This window comes from Pleurodeles waltl, chromosome 5, assembly GCF_031143425.1.
Source record: "Pleurodeles waltl isolate 20211129_DDA chromosome 5, aPleWal1.hap1.20221129, whole genome shotgun sequence".
Lineage (NCBI taxonomy): Eukaryota > Metazoa > Chordata > Amphibia > Caudata > Salamandridae > Pleurodeles > Pleurodeles waltl.
In genome coordinates, this window is record NC_090444.1 from 1,525,665,261 (window position 1) to 1,525,687,464 (window position 22,204).

The 22,204-nt window shown below is 45.6% G+C and overlaps 1 protein-coding gene across 1 annotated transcript in view; it reads left to right on the forward strand.

Moving 5' to 3' along the window:
- Nucleotides 1–22,204, forward strand: part of CSMD1 (CUB and Sushi multiple domains 1) — a 5,088,256-nt gene that overhangs the window by 3,347,146 nt on the left and 1,718,906 nt on the right. The window contains exon 29 of the mRNA XM_069235813.1: nt 2,439–2,626. Within this exon, the coding sequence (XP_069091914.1) occupies nt 2,439–2,626 (188 nt within the window). The remainder of the gene's footprint in view (nt 1–2,438; nt 2,627–22,204) is intronic.

Here is a 22,204-nt window from a genome sequence, read left to right on the forward strand (position 1 = left end):
TCCATGCCAAGTGCATGTGCAGTGCAGGGCTCCCCTCTCCAGCTTCCCCCTAAACCCGTCCTCCGCCAGCCGTTTCATGGCAGTGTTACCACCATGAAAAGCCTGGCGGAGAACAAGGTTGTAATCCGCGGAGTAGTGCTGCTTACAGCCCTGCCCTGGAGAATTAAAGTCTCCTCCACCACCAGACTGCCGGGATCCATGATCCTGGTGTAGCTGGCGGTTCCCCGGTGGTCTAACTGCCAGGGTTGTAATGTGGCAGACTGCCACCGCAAGTGTGGCAGTCTTAAGACCCAGAACCTTGTAATGACTCCCTATATGCCTGAAACATTTTTTTAATCTGGCATCAAAGCTGTATTTCTATGATATGCATATATTTCACATTTTTTTTACTTAAAAATGCTGTGGACAAAAAAATCTGAATGGAAATCTATATAGATTGTAATTTCCAGGCATTCTTAACATCTATTAGACTTCATGCTGCAGACTGTCTGCTTAGCAATTCATACTTGTGTATGACTTAAGGAATTGTGCTGCTGCATTTTTATTTCTTTTTTATTCAAGGGCATAGTTTTCCCTATGTAGAAAACCTGTGCTTTACCACTCCTTAGGATATATGGATATAATTTTTTTCTTCTCCTGCTCAAAGAGTCGCTTAATTACTTACAGTGAAAAATAAACTGCAAATATTTGATGAATACCACAAATATGAGTTCATATTCATTTTCAAGTCAAGTATTAAAAATGAAATAGATATACTTAAGCGCCTTACCGATAGATTGTCTCCTCTAAATGTAATCTCTGAGCGGAAGTATATGCAACTTCTGTTTGCACAGTAACTTAGGCCCATATTTATACTTTCCTTAGCGCCACATCTGCGCCGCTTTTGGACGCAAAAACGGCGCAGACTTACAAAGTACAATTGTGGCCCATATTTATACTTTTTGACGCTAAACTGCGCTAACGCAGTTTAGCGTCAAAAAATTTAGCGCCGTCTAACGCCATTCTGAAGCGCCATGCGGGCGCCGTATTTATGGAATGGCGTTAGCCGGCGCAAGCAGACCGGCGCTGCCTGGTGTGCGTGGAAAAAAACCACGTACACCAGGCAGCGCCGGCGTAGGGGGAAATTGGCGCTAGGGCGTCTTAAAATGGCGCAAGTCGGGTTGACGCTAAAAAATCGTCTTAACCCGATTTGCGCCATTTTTTCGACGCCCAGACGCCATTTAAATGACTCCTGTTTTAGTAAAGACAGGAGTCATGCCCCCTTGCCCAATGGCCATGCCCAGGGGACTTATGTCCCCTGGGCATGGTCATGGGCATAGTGGCATGTAGGGGGGCACAAATAAGGCCCCCCTATGCCACCCAAAAAAAATTGAAAAATATAAAAAATTATACTTACGTGAACTTACCTGAATGTCCCTGGGGTGGGTCCCTCCATCCTTGGGTGTCCTCCTGGGGTGGGCAGGGGTGGCAGGGGGGGTCCCTGGGGGCAGGGGAGGGCACCTGTGGGCTCATTTTGAGCCCACAGGCCCCTTAACGCCTACCCTGACCCAGGCGTTAAAAAGTGGCGCAAATGCGGGGTTTTTTGACCCGCCACCTCCCGGGCGTGATTTTTGCCCGGGAGTATAAATACGACGCATTTGCGTCGCCGTCATTTTTTTAGACGGGAACGCCTTCCTTGCATCTCATTAACGCAAGGAAGGCGTTCACGCTAAAAAATGACGCTCTTTGCCCATACTTTGGCGCTAGACGCGTCTAACGCCAAAGTATAAATATGGCGTTAGTTTTGCGCCGAATTTGCGTCGAAAAAAACGACGCTAATTCGGCGCAAACGGAGTATAAATACGGGCCAGTATTTTGTAAGATTGCGCCGTTTTTGCGTCAAAAAGCGGCGCAAACGCGGCGCTAAAAAAGTATAAATAAGGGTATCTGCACAAAGATCAGTTATCATAAGCAAACATATCTAAGAATCAGCCCTTATTGGCATGGCACACATAACACTGTGGAAACAATTTAGCAAATGACTTCTTGCCACGTTCATTACTGCCTTTGTATTTGCTACAAGTACGTTATGTTTGATGGACAACAATGTACTTTAAATGTCATCATCGTAAACAATTTGTACCACAGTGTCAATATCGCGCTTCCGATTTTGGCAGGCAAACGATTCGAAATGAAGAGTGGGCTATATAATTAAGATACTATACTAAACATGATACTATATAACCCATGTTTTTTACATTTGAACTGAAGAACATCTGAAAGTCCATAATAGAAGCACTGAAGGCGTAATGTAACTCTGTTATTAGCATTCAAATTAAATTCTAATTAAATCTATAATGTTGAGCAAATATATCAAGTTGAAATTTATAGGATAATTCAGTAGCTTCTGTTTGTTGACTTCATAAACTCAGCCACTAAATACATTCTTTTTTTTGCAGTTTCAGTATGGAGCCCAGTTATGATTTCCTGCATATTTATGAAGGTGAAGATTCCAACAGTCCGCTAATTGGCAGTTTTCAAGGCTCCCAAGCACCTGAAAGAATAGAAAGCAGCGCTAATAGTTTGTTTTTGGCATTTCGCAGCGATGCCTCTGTTGGCATGTCAGGATTCGCCATTGAATTCAAAGGTATTGTTGACTTTTAAAATAGTTGTCTACATATGAAAGGTGAATGAAGGTGGCATTTATGCTGATCACAATTGATTGAACACTACACAGTACATAACATTGCGTAAACATTTTACATTCTGAATGTAATCTGAATTTTCTGTTGCATATTTTAAAGATTGTGTTGCTTTTCTGGCACATTACTTCACAAGGGTTTTAAGAAAAACATCAAGTACCCATGACACTCATACCACCCTCATGCAAAACCTAAAAAATTGCCATGACATTGACACCCCACCATCAACCTAGCTCCTAATGCGAAGTTACTTGAGACTGTACCCGTTTGTCTATATGCTGAGAATAGACACTTGGCATACATATTAACTTCCTCAGCATCGTTCATAAATTTCACTTCTAGTGCTGCTAATCATTGTACCAAGGACGTCCCTGTACAATTTATTTGCAAGGATGTTGATGTAACTCATCAAAGCCTCCTCATCCACCTCAAGCCTTCTCATGAATGCATCAGTACCTTCCACAGCTCAACACACATGCTTTTCATGCGTCTCATTCCATGCAATCCTGACAGACATCTGGTGCTTAGTAAGGCTGGTGCACTTAGTGATAATGCTAAATAACAGGCCGTTATGCAGGCCTGATCAATAATCATAAGGCTCTTACGACCTTTACGAACAAGGACTCATATTGTTGACTGCCCAGCCTCTGTTGGTTTGCAGATCTTATCCGTCTGTTATCTCTACTGGAACACTAGACTTTATGCTGCATGACAACCTATTCATGTTAGAATCGGATTGCCCTTGCCTGCAGTAAAGCAGAGGCTGACTTATTTAAAATGCTGCCAATAACAGAAGAGGAATTGCATTCAAGCTTTCTTCATAATGTGCCATTATGACGGATCCAGTCTCTCACCCCCCAAACAGAAGAATGGAGTAGGCTAACAGCACAATATGACAATTTTATAAGCCTCATTATGTATTGATCCATATCTCTTCCAAGGTGGTTGTTAGAAATGGGGTCTTTGGTTGACAGCCAGGCTACCCCCTGTTCAAGCAAGGACCCTCACTCTAGTCAGGGTAAAAGAGAATCACCCTCAGCTAACCCCTGCTTACCCCCTTGGTAGCTTGGCAGAGCAGTAGGCTTAACTTCAGAGTGCTAGGTGTAAAGTATTTGTACCAACACACACAGTAACTTGATGAAAACACTACAAAATGACATAACACCAGTTTAGAAAATAGGAAATATTTATCTAAACAAAACAAGACCAAAACGACAAAAATCCGACGTACGCAAGTCAAGTCATGGATTTTTCAAGATTAAACTAAAAAATAGCACCTAGAAACACAAAATGCTTCGATGAGGTGTTAACATGGTGCCGTGACGGAGTCGTTCCCAACAAGCCGACACTTGCGGCGCTAGACACAGAGTCGCGTAGACCCCCAAGTACAGTACCTTTGCAGAAGAGTGAAAAGAAGTCGATGCGCAAAGTCGGGGATCGCGCCGTCTGTGCGAAACTTTGAATCCGCACACTTCGAGCGGCATTGGTCACGACGTGGTGCAGTGACTTCCACAGAGTCGTGGACTTCAGCGGGGCTGCAGCGGCGTCGGGCCTGTGAAGGTCGTCGCGTTCCAGCGAAGATCACGGCGTTGGGTGCAGGAGGCATCACCGGATTCACCAGCGGTGTCGGTCCGAAGTCGTCCAAAGACGATTTCCTTGGATTTCCACCAGCTTTCCTTTTAAGGGCCCAGGGACTGGATAGGGCACCACTTGTCAGAGCAGGAGTCTCTCCAGAGACTCCAGGTGCTGGCAGAGAAAAATCTTTGCTGTCCCTGAGACTTCAAACAACTGGAGGCAAGCTCTAAATCAAGCCCTTGGAGATTTCTTCACAAGATGGAAAGCACACAAAGTCCAGTCTTTGCCCTCTTACTCTGGCAGAAGCAGCAACTGCAGGATAGCTCCACAAAACACAGTCACAGGCAGGGCAGCACTTCTCCTCAGCTCTTCAGCTCTTCTCCAGGCAGAGGTTCCTCTTGTTTCCAGAAGTGTTCTAAAGTCTGTGGTTTTGGGTGCCCTTCTTATACCCAATTTCTCCTTTGAAGTAGGCCTACATCAAATTAAAGTCTCTTTGTTATGTGAAATCCTGCCTTGCCCATGCCAGGCCCCAGACACTCACCAGGGGATCGGAGACTGCATTGTGTGAGGACAGGCACAGCCCTTTCAGGTGTAAGTGACCACTCCTCCCCTCCCTCCTAGCACAGAGTCACAGAAATGGTATAAGCAAGAAAATGCTCACTTTCTAAAAGGGGCATTTTAAAACACACAATCTTAAAATCAACTTTACTAAAAGATGTATTTTTAAATTGTGAGCTCAGAGACCCCAAACTCCACATGTCCGTCCGATCCCAAAGGGAATCTACACTCTAATCAGATTTAAAGGTAGCCCCCATGTTAATCTGTGAGAGGGACAGGCCTTGCAACAGTAAAAAACGAATTTAGCAATATTTCACTGTCAGGACATATAAAACACATTACTATATGTTCTACCTTAACCATACACTGCACCCTGCCCCTGGGGCTACCTAGGGCCTTCCTTAGGGGTGCCTTACATGTAAGAAAAGGGAAGGTTTAGGCCTGGCAAGTGGATACACTTGCCAAGTCGAATTTACAGTTAAAAATGCACACACATACACTGCAGTGGCAGGTCTGAGACATGATTACAGAGCTACTAATGTGAGTGACACAACCAGTGCTGCAGGCCCACTAGTAGCATTTGATTTACAGGCCCTGGCACCTCTAGTGCACTTTACTAGGGACTTACTAATAAATTAAATATGCCAATCATGGATAAACCAATTACATACAATTTTACACTGAGAGCATATGCACTTTAGCACTGGTTAGCAGTGGTAAAGTGATCTGAGTTCAAAAGCCAACAGCAACAGGTCTGAAAAAAATAGGAGGCAGGAAGCAAAAAGACTGGGGATGACCCTGCAAAAAGGGCCATTTCCAACAGTTGGGGTATAATTTAAACTATCAGCGTTTCTGCTCTTCCTCAAGAATGGCTGAAATTATACAATTGAAGAAAGAGAAACACAATTTTTACAAAAAATGATTACTTACAATAAAAAAAAAAATCTACATTGCTTTTTATTTTATGTCACATTTATATCTGTTTATAAGATTTCATCTTTCCTCCATTTAGGAAACCATGTTGAAGGCTTTTTGTTACAATCCCTGCCCTGGGTAAGCTTCCTATAGGGCATCAGTTACTTGTTTCAGTCACAACTTTTCACAGCTCATGAGACATGACAGGCTGCAGAGTTATACATCTTTCTGAGAACAAAGGGAATCCTGGGCTCCAACCACCCCCTTTCTTGAAAGCCATCTGTGTGAAGTGATCAAAGATCTATTAAAAAATGGGACTAGAGTCTTGTCAGAGCCTCATACCATAGCAATCACTGTCAAAGAAGTGAACAATAATGAAAGGACAACTTAAATGGGCATCCTACATTCTGTTTTTACAACTTGGAGGCAACGATCATCAACTCTAAGACGTCCCTTGGAAGTTATAAAAACTCAAAATCTACCAGGAGTCTTTATTTCTGGTAGAGTGAATGCTCTGGTGTTTTGAAGGGGTATGTTTTGCACTGATCATAAAGGGGTCAAAGGAGGGTGGCTTTCAATGGAACGTGATGAAAGGAACATAGGGATTGTGATAAGGCTTCACTCGATCATCTTTTAGGGTGGGCAATGTGGCATGTTGATATTTATTTTAGAATAGATGACAGGAACTTAGGCAACCTGCTGCATGGGAGATCTGCTAAGATGTGTTTCTAGAATTCAGCCAATCACTAGTGGGTCAAATAATAACACCCTTTTCCCTTCACACTCTAGAAAAGGGCCTCCCTAATAGATTGGAAAACAGACAACTAGAGATTTCTTTTTTGCCTGTGAACAACTAAAGAATACTGTGCCTGCTCCCCTTTGAATGCCTGAGTTTAGGAAGCTATTCTCATTGTCATGAACTTAGAAAGTGTCCTGTAGTTGACCACAAACAGAAGATAGTCAAAGCTCTCTGTAGGGTAAGTAATGCTCCTGTAATGTTATGAGGCCATCTTGGTTCCACGTTGTCTCTCCATTTTAGTTTAGTTTTATATTTTACATTTTACACATTTTAGCTGACGGTGCTTTTAGCAGTGCAGTGACATTTTACACATTTAGGCTTGCAAAATATTATTCTCAGAAATGATTGTACGAGTTGCATTTTTTTTTAGCCTTTCTCAACATATTCTCTACACTCTTTTCAAGGCTAGAAACACAGTACAAGATATCCTAATGCTTGTGTTGCCCATTCAGGGACAGCTTCTAACATATAGACATAATATTCTATCAGAGCTGGGCCTCTAACACAGTGTGGCTTTGATTATATAAATAATACACTGACCAATAGGGGTCAGATATACACTTCAGCCACGACCGTCTGGGGACGAATGCTGTGTTCAACATGCACCTCTGCTGGCACTGATCTTCCAGTTTGCAGAGAAAGATTGCCATCTACAAGACATGCAGATGTCCTGGTTCAGTTTTCCAGGCATGGGGGCTAAGGCTATCTTCTTAGATCAGGTGAAGGCAGAGGCTAAATTCATTATGCTCTCAGTAAAGGGTAGTAAAGGGTTAGTGTTAGATAGGAATATCTAAAAACCATGTGCTGTCGGACTTTTTACTCTTTTTGCCATGTTCATAATGCTGGTAACTTTGCTTCATGTCATCTGCCTAACAATTTCTGCTCATTTTCTTTATGCAAGACTACGATTGTTTCAATAAATATACTGAAACTTATCTTGCATCTTTCTTGGGTTTCACCTGGGCATGCACGATTAAGACAACAAAAATTTAAGAGCTGTTTTCACGATTCCCTTGAGGATTAGAGTGTTATGTGAGGTTACCATAACCACCTTCCACCCCGGTTTTGTTGGGGGTTCAGGTGAAGTACTGTGAACTAGCCAGGATTTGGGTTGACAGGTTCTGATGATGTGGATGAACACAATCCCTACATACTGAAGTTCTGTTGTCCTAATAAGCAGTCCTATCATGTTAGTGGGAACTGAAGAACAGTAACCCTTTTTCCTGAAAAGAGAGGTATGGAAGATCTCAAACAGATACAGCAATACCTGCAAGAAAATAACCAACAAGGCCACTGGTACCTGCACTTTTAGCTGCGGTACTAACTCAAAGTGGGGAAAGATTTTTCCTCATTTGAACACATGGACTCATGTTCACAGAGAATTTCTGAAGTATTGTGAGTTTCTAGAACACCAGGGAAAAAGTAATAGAACTTTTGCTACAACTTCTGTAAGTTTGGCATTTTGTTTTATCTTCTATCTTTTAAAAACTTTTTAAATGTGCACCTTTCTGCATATCATTCACACTGTCTTTTAAGAGACACCACCTTTCTAAGAAATGTTAAAATGAAGGAAATGCATTGATTCAATGTCCACATCAATTATCTTGCTGTTCCCCAGCGACCCTGTTTGGAAATCACAACCAGCTTAATTGTTTATTGAAAACGTTACTTTCATAAACTGTCTATTATTAAAAGAATCCCATTGTTTCAATTGCTCCTGTCCTCTACATCAGATTTACTTCAGTTTGATGTTTTGTGAAAAAATGCATTCAACTGTGGATGGATTGGGAATTACAATACACCTATCTCTTATCTTTCATCGTGTTTTTGGATTTGCTGTGTAGGTATCAAATGCACTTTTTCTCTTAACAGTGTATCATTGTTTGTCCCACAAAGAAGCATGTCTTTTTTTTTTTAGACACTACATTTATTTGGCTGTATTTGGTCTTCCATAGCTCACATTAGGACTAAGGCCACTTTACCCCAAAATATTTTATTGGAGATATTTCTGATAATAATAAAACATAATATTTATCTTCACTGATGCTCAGGCATGTTCAAAAGTCCTAAATGGTAAAAGTGGTAGATGTGGTTTCGCAACTCATGTTTATATTCTGCATTTTACTGAAAAATGCATATTACTTTAGGATAGCTGCAGGGCGTGCAGATATTTCCTCTATAGACAGGTTAACTTACTTGGGAATTCTTTCAGTGGGCAGCAGGGTAATTCTATTCCATGGCTATTTAGCTTCATGCCCTATGTTCTTTGAATACTTCGAAGGCGATCATGGGACATATCCTTCCATGCAAATATCCCAGTGAAACAGGCAAAGCATGGTTCTTTAATTTTTGCCCTCTCAAGTTTGATATTGAATACTAGTGGTTTCAGACCCTATTTTTAAGGAGGACAGATTTGAATTTTGCTACTGATTACCAAAAAGTCAGATGTTCTCATAGCATTCCACTACACACATTGTGATGCTAGCTAAGCTTCATGAACGTATTATTGTGAAACTGTGACAAATAACATGGTGAAAAATCAAAAATGGTAAATTCAGTATTCAAAGTACTATAACAGGACCCTGATCTACCCTGAACAGTAATTCAACCCCATTAAATTAACATGTGTCCCTCACTCCTGTTAAAGATGAGGGACAAGGGATCACTACATAATGCAGATAAAGACAATCCAACATGGCCTGAAGTGGACAGATAGGAAATGTGACCTGAAAGTAAGAGTTATGACTAGGCTTGGGCATAGCACTGGAAATCTCCCACTTCAGTCAGTCAGTTAAAATACTATTATTCGACAAATCGTAGAGCCATAAAAGGTCCAATAAAAATAATAAAACATTACACTTTGAAATAATGTCAAAAGCACCCATCCATAAAAACACTTCAAGCCACACAATAAGATACAATCAACAGAATAGCCCATCCTACCAAATGTGTAATATAATCACCAAAAGAAAAACAAGCTTTAGTATCTGGAACACACTTTCAGAACACTTAATATAAAATTTTAAACAATATATATAATTCTTTGATTATCCAGATGGAGCAGAGTGTCAAATGGAACAGCATGGGACTTGGCTCCAAAAGCTCACTAAACAGGGTGAAAGAATTGCTGTCTTTGGGGTGCATAAAAAGTGCAGAACAGGACAAAGTGCAATGTGCTTTGTTCGACTGGGAGATTACAATGACAGTGAGGTAGAGTGGAAAACCAGGTCCCTTTCTGTGGAAAGGCCACTAGAAAATGTAGCATCCTAAGTCAGAACCGTGATAATAAAAGAAATATGTTTTCCATTTACGATAAGCTGCATATAAAGTGCAGGGTGCAGTGAAAGACAATAAGGACGGTCAACCACAGTTAGGCAAGGCCTAAAAGGGCAGGCGCTGCCAGAACGTTGTTTCAAGAATTCTTTAAATTGGCCAAGATGGACACTAGCTACACTTTCTGGATTATTAAAGAGGCTTGGCTTACCTATTCTGTCATACAGAAACTTGACATAATTTAAGCAAGACATGTCTTCATACTTCAGAATTAATACAATCCCTAATAATAATCCTACAGAGCTGCATCTCAGTGTTCGGTCAAATCCTATGCCACAGCACCACAGTGTGAAGCGCAATCTAATCGATCAAACTAGGGAGCCCAACATCTTTATGGCAAAGAGCAGTGGGAGTCAATCGTGGAACTCCCAGTAGCCTTCTTAGAAATTTATTTTCAATGATTTGAAGACCTTTACTGTCCACATATCCCCATCCCATACATGGCCACTGGGACACTTTCATTTTTGAAAATAAAAATAATTTATTTCGTAGGGTTGTGGCCCAGCCACTCAGAAAATCTAAAACGGGCATCTGTAGCTCATTGAAATTGCATCACTCTAACATTAATTAAACATTTCCAATTAAGACCTACATCAAACGGGATCCCCAGGTGTGGAATTTTCTAAATTTCCTTGTCAATTTCCTTGTCATTAATAACAAACTTTTTTGTTTTAGCAAGCTTGGGGCTGCATTTCATAGCACAAGATTTAGAGTGGTTAACCCTGAGACCAGAAGAATTCATGAACTTATTAAAAGCATCTAAAAAAATTTGAAGGGCTTCAGCTGTTCGGGTAATAAGAATAGCATCATCCATGTAAAGCAAGACCGGGATTTCCCTTGAGCCCATTTTGGGTAAATCGTTTCCCTGCCTAATCAGATAATTCCCAAACAAATTAATGTAAATTAAAAACAAAAAAGGGGCCAAGACTCAACCCTGCCTATCTCCCTTTACTGCTGGAAATTCCTGAATTATAATTCTTCTACTGTGCAACATTTCCTTATGGTAGGGGGCCAGGTTGGTATTTGCCAGGTCCACCTGCAGATACCAAATTGATAATCTCTCCAACCGCTTAGTATGCACAAAATATAACATCGTAAACCTCGCAATATCTTTGAGTGAAATTACAGATAATTTGAGTCAAAATGGCACATTTAAGACCAGAATCCTTAATTCTTTCAAATATTAATTAATATTATGCAGCCACCATTGACTATTGCGCGATTTATTCCTTTATGCATTTCACATGTACGCGAAGTCATTCACAGAACATCATTTGTGTTAGTTATTAAGAACAAAGAACAGGTTCTAATGCTATCCTACCAGGATTTTTGTCTTAGTTGAACAGAAGCAACAGAGGACATGCAGATCTAATTCATAGTTTGGTTAAGACTATAGTAATATCTTTCCATAAAGCCAAGAGATTGTGAATAAGCTGCTTTCTGTGCTAAGATCATAGCCAGTAATGTGTGTGTCACATATTAAAATGTGGCAGACTTTAAAAAAAAGTACCACCAGTAAGGTGTTATGACATTCTGCTTCCATTAAACATGATGCAAAAGAATAGCTATTGTTTTCATGGAGCTCTAGGTACCATGATCTAATATTCATGATCTAATTGCATACACAAGTGAGTACTGTCAATTGGTAAAATATGCTTATTTGGATAGTGCTGATTTGTTTTAACAGAGTTGATATTTATCATTTATCATTTTATGGTATTTTTAGGTCTGTCGTTAGCCAAGACCTTTTTTTTTTGTTTTTTACTAAAACTATCGCTAAAGATACTTAGTGGGTCCCTTTCATCCACTCTTTTTGAACAATTGTTCTGTTATAGAGTGATTCATAGTTTGCTCCCACCCACTACAGCATACAGTATGGGCAATGGGTCTGCCTGTTCCACCCACTGGCTTACCTTACTGTGAGTGGCAGCATTTTGACTGTTTACAGGCAGCTCCGTCTAGAGATGGAAATCATAATAGGTTCTCTTACTATAATCCTGCAAAATCGACATCCATCAAAATGCACAAGCAGTTGAATAATCCAAACTTCCTGCAACTGCTAAAAACAGTTAATTGTCATGCTTTGATTTTTTTGATCCCAAACGTCACTGATAAAATGGCTCGAGTTTTACAGTTATATGAAGTGCCTGCAGGAGCTCCACCTCCATGAGAGAGGAGTGTCGCCCCACTGAGAAAATGCCCCAGAGCAGCTGAAAAATAAAATGGTCATTAAGTTTATTTATTACCATTTTATTTTTCAGCAACCTGTCCTGAGTTGTGCATGTTTAAAGTGCGTATGTACCTTTGGTTGGCCATCTTGCGATGGCCAGCTTGACAAGCACACTTTAAACGCCTCTACCCAAGCTGTCTCAAGACAGCTGGGTTAGAGAAAGCACAGGCCTCCAGTGCTCTTACGAGTGCTGAGAGAGGCTACTCCTTCCAATCCTGATGCTTCTCCTATGCTGTGTAACAGCATGATAGCAATGTCAGGATAGGATACTGGGTCCGGAGCCTCAAAGACAGAAGATACCCAAGTGAGGAGGATGTTGTGGCAAGAAGAAAAGGAAAATGCCTTTTTTCCTATTATGTTAATGCAAAGTGGAGAAGCATACAGTTGAATAGCATAGAGTGGAGTTGCGTACACTTGAGTGGCAGACACTGGAATAGTGTACCTTGAATAGAAAAGAGTGGAGTGGTGTAGAGTGGAATAGCACAGAGTGAAGTGGCATTAGTGCAGTAGCATCTAGTAGAGTGGCATAGAGTGGAGCAAGGTACAGTGTATTGGCGAATATTGTAAACTGGAGTGGGATAGAGTGTAGAGGCATAAAACTTAGGGGGTCATTCTGACTTTGGCGGGCGGCGGAGTCCGCCCGCCAAAGTAACCCTGTCGGAAGACTGCTCCGCGGTCAAAAGACCGCAAGGGTCATTCCGACTTTCCCGCTGGGCCGGCGGGCGACCGCCAAAAGGGCGCCCGCCGGCCCAGCGGGAAAGACCCTGCAACAAGGAAGCCGGCTCCAAATGGAGCCGGCGGAGTTGCAGGGGTGTGACAGGTGCAGTGGCACCCGTCGCGATTTTCACTGTCTGCAAAGCAGACAGTGAAAATCTTTATGGGGCCCTGTTAGGGGGCCCCTGCACTGCCCATGCCAGTGGCATGGGCAGTGCAGGGGCCACCAGGGGCCCCACGACACCCGTTCCCGCCATCCTGTTCCTGGCGGTAAGAACTGCCAGAAACAGGGTGGCGGGAAGGGGGTCGGAATCCCGCAGCGCTGCCATGGAGGATTCCCTGGGCCAGGGGAAAACCGGCGGGAAACCGCCGGTTCCCCTTTTCTGACCGCAGCTTTACCGCCGCGGTCAGAATGGCCCTGGAAGCACTGCCAGCCTGTTGGCGGTGCTTCCGTGGTCCCCGGCCCTGGCAGTCATGGACCACCAGGGTCGGAATGACCCCCTTAGTGACCTAGAATGGAGTGTTGTAGAGTGGAATACAGTAGAGCATTGTAGAGTGGAGTGGCATACAGTGTAATAACACACCGAGGAGTGGTGTAGTGTGGAGTGGCACACAGAGGAATAGCCTAGAGTGAAGTGGCATAGAGTGGAGTGGTTTACAGTAGAGTGTTGCACAGTCAAATAATGTTCAGTGTTACAGGCGTACAGTGTAGTGATGGTGAGTGGAGTGACATATAGTGGAATAGTGGAGAGTGTAGTGCTGCTGGATGGAGTAATATAAAGTGTAGTATTGTACAGTAGATTGTCATAGAGCGAAGTGACGTATAATCGAATGGTATAGAGTGGAGTTATGTAAAGTTGGAGGCTGGGCTAATTTGTAGTGGTACCTGTGGTACTTACACCTTGCACCAGGTCCAGTTATCCTCTATTAGTGAAATGTACGCAGTGTCTAGAAGCCAGGCTCTCTCGGGTAGTGTTGATGAGCAACCATGGCCTAACTAGGAGACATGCAAAGCTCATGCAATACCACTGTAGTCACACACTACTCACACACATGAAAGAAAATACTCAGTATTACAAAAATAAAGGTACTTCATTTTAGTGACACAAATGCTAAAGATACCTTAGAGACTATACTCCCTTAGGAGGTAGTTAAATACACAGTATATACACTAGAATGCAGAATTAGCTGTACGAAAAAGTTAGAAAACTGTGCTAATAGTGAAAATCACAATAGTTAGAAATGGGCCTGGGGGAACACAAACTATATACTAAAATAGTGGAATGTGAGTCAGTTTCCCACCTAGGCAAGTAGTGTGTAGAGGGGTGCTGGGAGTATTAGAAAACAAAAAAGGTAAGTAATAGAACCCACCCCACAGCCCAGGAAAGCATGAGTAAATCACAGTAACTTACCTAGAACACACAAGAACACATGGTAGAAGATTTTGCAATAACCATGAGAGACTGCAAGACACCAACAATGGAGTCTTGGACCTCAAGACCTGTGGAAGAAGGGGACCAAGTCCAAGAAGCACTAAAGAGTCCAGAGAGAACAGGAGCCTCTGCTAACCCGGGTGAAGGTGCAAAATAAGAACCACCGGTGAAGAAAAACAGTCAGTACTGCACCCAAGAAGACAGATGTGGGTTCCTGCTTGGTGCAGATGATGTCCCATGCTGGATGGATGATTGCAGTCTGGATTGCATTTCTAGGTTCCAGCAACAAGCCTTGGTACATGCAAAGCTCACGATTAGCGGGAAATGTCTCTGCCCCGGACCAGGAGGGACCTGGTGGCCTCTACCCAGGAGGGGGACATGGGGGGGGCTCTAAGCAACTCAGAGAGCCCTCAGAAGACCAGACAGCACACACAGGAGGCCCACAGCACAGGGACAAAGAAGGTATAAAAGGAGGCCCCGTGCAGCACTACTCAAAGGGATCCCATGCCGGAGAACCATGCAGGAGGCTGTGCTTTGCAGGAATGAGTGCTTTGGGCTGGAGCTGCATGGTGCTGAAGCAGAGAAGTGACTAATTCACTTCAAGGGAGATTCCTTTGTTCTTCTGGTGCAGGCTGAAGACAGGCAGTCCTTGGAGGATGCACGACCTGGGAACAGTTGCAATTGCTGGCAGGAGCTGAAAATACAATGTTGCAGAAGTCATCCTTGCTTCTTTGTTGCAGTTTGTAGAGTTCCTGGAGGGTCCAGATGCAGTTACGTTGTTAGAAGGTGAAGCAGATGATTCCTGCTGGAGTCTTGCAATCCGAATCTGAAGACCCACCCAAGAGAGAGACCCTAAATAGCCCTGAAAGGGGGACAGGTCAGCGATCAGGTAAGCTCCTATCAGTGGAGGGTTCTGAAGTCACCTGCTAGCACTGACTACTCAGATGCTCCCAGAGTGCCCTGCCAACTTCGAATCCAAGATGGCAAAACCCAGGGACCCTCTGGAGGAGCTTTGGCCACCACCCCTGGGGTGTTGATGGACAGGGGGTTGGTCACTCCCCTTTCCTTTGTCCAGTTTCGTGCCAGAACAGGGACTGGGGGTCCTTGAACCAGTGTAGACTAGGTTATGCAAGGAGGGCACCATCTGTGCCCTTCAAAGCATTTTCAGAGGCTCTGGGAGACTACCTCTCCCATGCTTGTAACACCTGTTTCCCAAGGGAGAGGAGGTAACATCCCTGTCCCAAAGGAAAACCTTTGTTCTGCCTTCCTGGGCTTGAGCTGCTGAAGCAACAGGAGGGCAGAAATCTGTCTGTGAGGAGGCAGCAGCTGGGGCTGCCTGGAGAACCTCAGAAGGCTAAAATGGCAGTACTGGGGGTCCTCTATGGAGCCCCGTGAGTGCATGGGCTCATACAACTAATGCTTGCAAAAACATTGTGGTATGATTCCAACATGTTTGATACCAAACTTGGCCATATTCTGAGTTACCATTGTGAAGCTGTAAATAGGTAGTGACCTATGTATAGTGTATGCGTAAAATTGAGTCCCCGCGCTCATGAAGTCTGGAAAAATGGTCCTAGATGATGTGGCAGCACCTCTGCTAGTGCAGGGGTGCCCTCACACACAGGTACTCTGCACCCAACCTTCAGGGTTGGAAGGCCTGATGTACGGGTGACTTATAAGTGACCTGATGCAGTGTAAATGGCTGTGAAATGGTACACGCACCATTTCACACAGACTGGAATGACAGTCCTGTAGAAGCCTCTGTATGGGCTCCATCCCCTGGATCCCCAATACCCTGGGTACCAAGGTACCATATACTAACGACTCATAAGAGGGCACCAGTATGCCAATTTGGGCTGGAATATCCTGGGTTACAAGTATGCAGTGACAGATTTGAGAGGAGAGAGAGCATAAGCACTGAGATCCTGGTTAGCAGGACTCCAGGGGTAACATGCCAAATAGAGGGTACTTTTTCACAAAAATGAATTGGTGTACAGATGAATAGCGTGCAGTGTAGTGTTGTACACTGAAGTGGCATGGTATAGAGTGGAATACCATAGAGTGGAGTTGCATACAGTAGATTATCATACAATGGAGTAGCGTAAAGTGGAATGGCATATAGTGCATTGGCATACAATGGAGTGTCATAAAATGGAGTGGAGTACAGTGTAATAGCGTACAGTGTAAAGGTGTGGAGAAGAGTGGCATACAGTGGCTTATTATAGAGTGGAATGGCTGACAGTGGAGTGGCATAGAGTGGAGCAGAGTGGCATACATTGGAGTGTGTTAATTGAAACAGACATAACATGCAACGTGTTAGTAGATGTAATGTGGCAGGGACCATCTTGTACACTAGAGGCATCCTATAAAGTATTTTATATTAATTGCTGATTCATCCCAGTGTTTGTTTCATAGCCTAGCAAAATGATATGCTAGTCTCATGTTAATGCTAAATACAGTGAGAGGGCAATAGGCACTTTTTTCTAGAGCATGCAGATGGAGGTTCTTTGTGAGCACACCAGAGGTCGGAATATTAGTTAACAAAAACCTAAACTTCTAGGACAACACCATGGGGACATTAAGTTTCTTATAGCTATCTTTAATTAACGATTCAGCATTTATATTGATAGTCTACGATGCAAACATTTACCTACATCTGAATAACACATTTTTGAATCTGAAACTTCTTCTTTTATTTAGTTTCACCAAGTGGATCTTAACTTTCTCTTAGAAAATATATGAAGTTTCTATTACTAGCTCTCTATATTCCAAATAAATATCCCATCAAAGTGTTTTTTCTGTAATTGTGACGCTCATTACCAAGGAATGCCCCCTTTTTACAATGCATTGTCCATCTAGTAGAAACTGAAGTCATGTGTGACTTGAAAATCCAAAGGTAGTTTTTATCTATTATAGAAACCACTAGTCCATACATGTATTTAGAGCACGATTTGTAAATTAATTGGCCAAAATAGCTCATTTAAATTGTTTCCACACCCACACTTATTTGAAATCCATTTTATTAATTGTTCTTATGTGAAAATACATTTTAAGAATATGGTTATATCTTCATTCATTTTGAACTCTGAAATTATTTAAAAAGTGATATTTTCAGCATATGTTTTCACATTGAGGGGGTCATTACAACCCTGGCGGACGGTGTTAAAGCGGCGGTAAGACCGCCAATAGGCCGGAGGTAAAAATTTTGCAATTACAACCGTGGCGGAAACCGCAAACAAAGACAGACACTTTAACACTCCGACCACCACGGCGGTACAGACAAACAGACAGGCAGAAGCCAATGTACCGCCCACAGTATCACAACCTACCAATCTGCCACCTTTTCCGGGGCGGATTCCCCGCGGATAAAAACACGGCGGAAACAGCCTTTTCAAAGGGAAAACGCTCACCTCTACACACCCCACGAGGAAAGCTGACACCATGGAACCGGAACTCCAAATATTTCCTGTGATAGTCTTCCTGCTCCTATACGACCATCATCAATGCCGGCGGCGAAGACAACGGTGAGTACTGCACCTATGACATAGGGGAGGGGGAGGCAAAAGTCAGGGACACACGCACGCAACACCCCCACCCCCACCCCAACCCTCACCCACTACAACACACACACCAATGCATATCCAAACATTACAGTAACAACCCCCAACCCCGCCAGAAGAATGCAAACACAAAAGGAAATGAGTTCAACCATTGTAATATATCAAAATACAGTAACCAAATATATACAGATATAATTACACATTCAACAAAATATACATCACGAGTAGTAGTGCAGGTAATGCACCATTCATTGTCCGTGGACCACTGGGCCCAAAATGCATGGGCGAGGCCCACATCAGATACCTGATCAAGAATGGAGAGAACACTGCCGGGGCATCAGATAGAAATACAACAGGCACCTCAGGGGGAAGGGAGGGGAGGCACCTCAGCCGGATGAGTGCACCACGCCAGATCAACGATGGGGCTCCATGCCCATTGATGTATCCTGGGGAGTGCAAAGCCACAGTCTCTCAAGTCTCTACAGTGGGTGGTTGGCCCACTGTTACATCCTGGGGAGTGCAAAGCCACAGTCTCTCAAGTCTCTACAGTGGGTGGTTTGCCCACTGTTCAATCCTGGGGAGTGCAAAGCCACAGTCTCTCAAGTCTCTACAGTGGGTGGTTTGCCCACTGTTACATCCTGGGGAGTGCAAAGCCACAGTCTCTCAAGTCTCTACAGTGGGTGGTTTGCCCACTGTTACATCCTGGGGAGTGCAAAGCCACAGTCTCTCAAGTCTCTACAGTGGTTGGTTTGCCCACTGTTACATCCTGGGGAGTGCAAAGCCACAGTCTCCCAAGTCTCTACAGTGGGTGGTTTGCCCACTGTTCAATCCTGGGGAGTGCAAAGCCACAGTCTCTCAAGTCTCTACAGTGGGTGGTTTGCCCACTGTTACATCCTGGGGGGTGCAAAGCCACAGTCCCTCAAGTGGATAACAGTCTCCACTGGTTCTGGAGGAGGACTGGTGCCCAGAGTGCTTCATCCTGTTAAGGACAGACGGAGTGGATGCATGTCTCCACTGGTTCTGGAGGGGGACTGGTGCCCAGAGTGCATCACTCTCCCCGTGACGGTCCCAGTTGCGTCACTGCCCCTCATGGGCCAGCGGTGCTTGAGTTCGCAGTCTTTGCCCTGTTCAGCGGTGCTTGAGTTTGCAGTTTCTGACCTGTTCAGCGGTCTTTGCCCTGTTCAGCGGTCTTTGCCCTGTTCAGCAGTGCTTGCCATGGCGGTTTTTGCCCTGTTCAGTGGTGCTTGAGTTGGCGGTGCTTGCCCTGTTCAGTGGTGCTTGCCATGGCGGTCTTTGCCATGTTCAGCGGTGCTTGAGTTTGCAGTTTCTGACCTGTTCAGCGGTCTTTGCCCTGTTCAGCGCTGCTTGCCATGGTGGTCTTTGCCCTGTTCAGCGGTGCTTGAGTTTGCAGTTTCTGACCTGTTCAGCGGTCTTTGCCCTGTTCAGCGGTGCTTGCCATTGCAGTCCTTCATTGCCCAGCTGCGCTGGGGCTGGCAGTCCTTCATTGTGCAGCTGGGCTGGGGCTGCCGGGGCCCTCCTGGGCAGCTGGGCTGTGGCTGGCGGTGGCCTCCCGGCCAGTGACGATCGTGCTACCCTCCTGGGCACTGACTCTGGCCTCCTGGCCAGTGACGATGGGGCTTCCCTCCTGGGCACTGAGTCTGGTGGTGGCCTCCTGGCCAGTGACGATGGGGCTGGCAGTGGCCTCCTGGGCAGCGGGGATGATGGCGGTCTTCTCCGCCGTGCTGCTCCTCCCAGACTTTGGCTATTTCTTCTGCCTCTTCCCCACCTTGGGTGCAGTCACAGCTGAGTGGACACTCCCCCCGGGACCCTTGTGAGCGGCTTTGCTGGCTGGAGTCTTCCCCCACTCCCGCCGGGCACTGCCCAACTTCTGGTGCTTCACAGGGGGGGGACTGGCTGTGCAGTGGCTCCGTGTCACACTGGCTGCCCTGGTGCCCGGTGCACTCCACATACCTCTAACAACAGACACCACTGGTCCCAGAGATTTTTTGGCTGAGGTGCTAGTACGGGACCTATGAATTGGAGGGGGGGGGGTGGGAAAGAGGTCAAGCTTGGTCAGGAAAAGTTTCTTAGGAACACTGGGACGGGTAGCTGGAGGGGGTCTGGGAGTGGAGGAAGAGGAGGTGGTTGTAGGAGGAGTAACTTTTGTGGCTTTGGGTGCAGGTGCATGTGCTGGAGGCTGTCATGAGGTGGATGTATGTTGGGTGGGTGTGTGCCTGCGTTTGTGTACTCTGGGAGGGGGCGTCAAAGACACACTGGGAGAGGACACAGGGGACGTGTAAATGGTAGTGGGGGTGGTGAGTGCAGGTGAGCGGGGTGTGGTGGTGGGTGTGCTGGTGCGGGACCTAGTGGCTGTAGTGGTAGTGCATGCAGGTGAGAGTGTAGACGAGACTGGGAGGGAGGAAGGAGACGACGAGGAGGGGGACACAGTGGAGGCAGTGGATGTTGATGTATCTGTATGTGTGTGATGCTTGCGTGAGTGCCTGTGGGATGTGTGGTGCTTATGTTTGCCTGAGCTTCCCTTGTGTGTTGACGTGTGTGCATGCTGGTCTGATGGTGTGCTTGGGATAGGCTGGGGTACAGGGGATTGGGTCTGGGTGGAGGAAGTTGGAGGGGGGGCTAGAAACAGGGACAATGGCTGCCATCAGTGCCGAGGCCAGAGTTTGCAGGGTTCGATGAAGGGCAGCCTGACCAGAATGAATGCCCTCCAGGAATGCATTTGTGTGTTGCAACTCCCTTTCTACACCCTGGATGGCATTCAAAATGGTAGACTGCCCAACAGTGAATGACCTGAGGAGGTCAATGGCCTCCTCACTGAGAGGAGCAGAGGTGACAGGGGCTGAGGTGTCTGGGGCGAAGGTGATGCCCACCCTCTTGGGTGAGCGGGCACAGGGCGAACACTGAGGGGCTGCTGGGAGGGCGGTGCTGGTGGTGGGGTGGCAGCTGTACCTGTAGAAGTGGGGAGCACAGATTTTGCCACCACCACAAGGGAGTTTCCATCGGAGGACGAGTCTGTGTCACTGGTTGCAGATCCTGTGACCGCCGTGAAGCTCCCCTCGCCCTCCGTTCCACTGGTGTATTCCGAGTCTGTGGTGTGGCCCTCCATGGCCATGTGGGATGCAGCTCCCTCGTGCTCCGGTGCCACTGTACCTCCGCCTGATGATGGTGATGCACACAAGAACAGGGAGACCAAAAAAAGGGGGAGGGAACGACAGAAAAAAAACAGGTTGAGTGCATGGCTTACCGCTACCGTTGGCGGACAATACAGACACAGCAGCCCCCTGCACTACGCCACCCTGTTGGGCTCTACAGATGCAGTACCTGGGATATGGCCTACATGGCTATGGTGGACATCTGCACACATAGATGACACAAGGGCATGTATACCTGTACTTGGCACTCTACAGAGGTGGGGTGGAGTGCCGCATGGCCTGCATTACGGAGGGGCCTAGCCTACGGAACTCGCCCTGGCCTAGGGGAACCCACAGCCCTCCTCCCCCACCCAGACACCTTCACTGCGCGCAAAGTCTGCAGAATGATGTTGTACTCACCCCCTTGTGTCTGCTGTGATGCCGTCAAGCGCCCATCCAACTCAGGGTAGGCCACTGCTAGGATCCGGAACATCAGGGGGGTCATGGTTCGACGGGCACCCCTCCCACATTGGGAGGCCATCCCCAGCTGAGCCTCCGCCGTCTTCTTGCTCCAGCGGCGAATTCCAGGGGAAGAAGAGAAGTCATTAGCAACTGCACCGTCGAAGTGAGTGGCCCACATCCCTAGCCTTGCCATGTGGCACATGCATTCACAGTCCTTCATGCACGCAGAACTGTGGGCCCTTCCTTCTTACAACCAGCCCTCTACACTCAGGCATAGACCATACAACGTGCTCCCTGTGTACTTACCTGTTGGTCTGGAGGACCGTAGAGTAGCGTGTACTGGGGGAAGACCCCATCCACAAGCTTCTCCAACTCCTGTGCAGTGAAGGCAGGGGCCCTTTCCCCAGACGCACGAGCCATTGTCTCTTCCAGACCGAGGTCACAGCAGCACTTGCAGTGTAGGTCCTCTCCTGTCGAAGATCAGGTATCAAGTGATTCAACAGATAGAAAATGGCGGTGACGTCTGTGGCAGTGACGTCCGCGGCTGTGCGTATCATCACCGCTGGTGCACTTTGTCATTGGCTCCTGGGACCCATAGGGTCCAATGTTAACCAATGCAGCATTGCTCCGCAGTCTTCGTCCGTCTACCGCAACGGTGTACAACGCCAGCGCAGTTACCTCACATCCCATTGTCCCACTTTAGAGGTCAGGCAGCCGCCATTTCAAGGGCCCACATGGCTTCATTTTCAACTGTGTCACACATACCTAGGCCTAGACTCAACACACATACAGGCA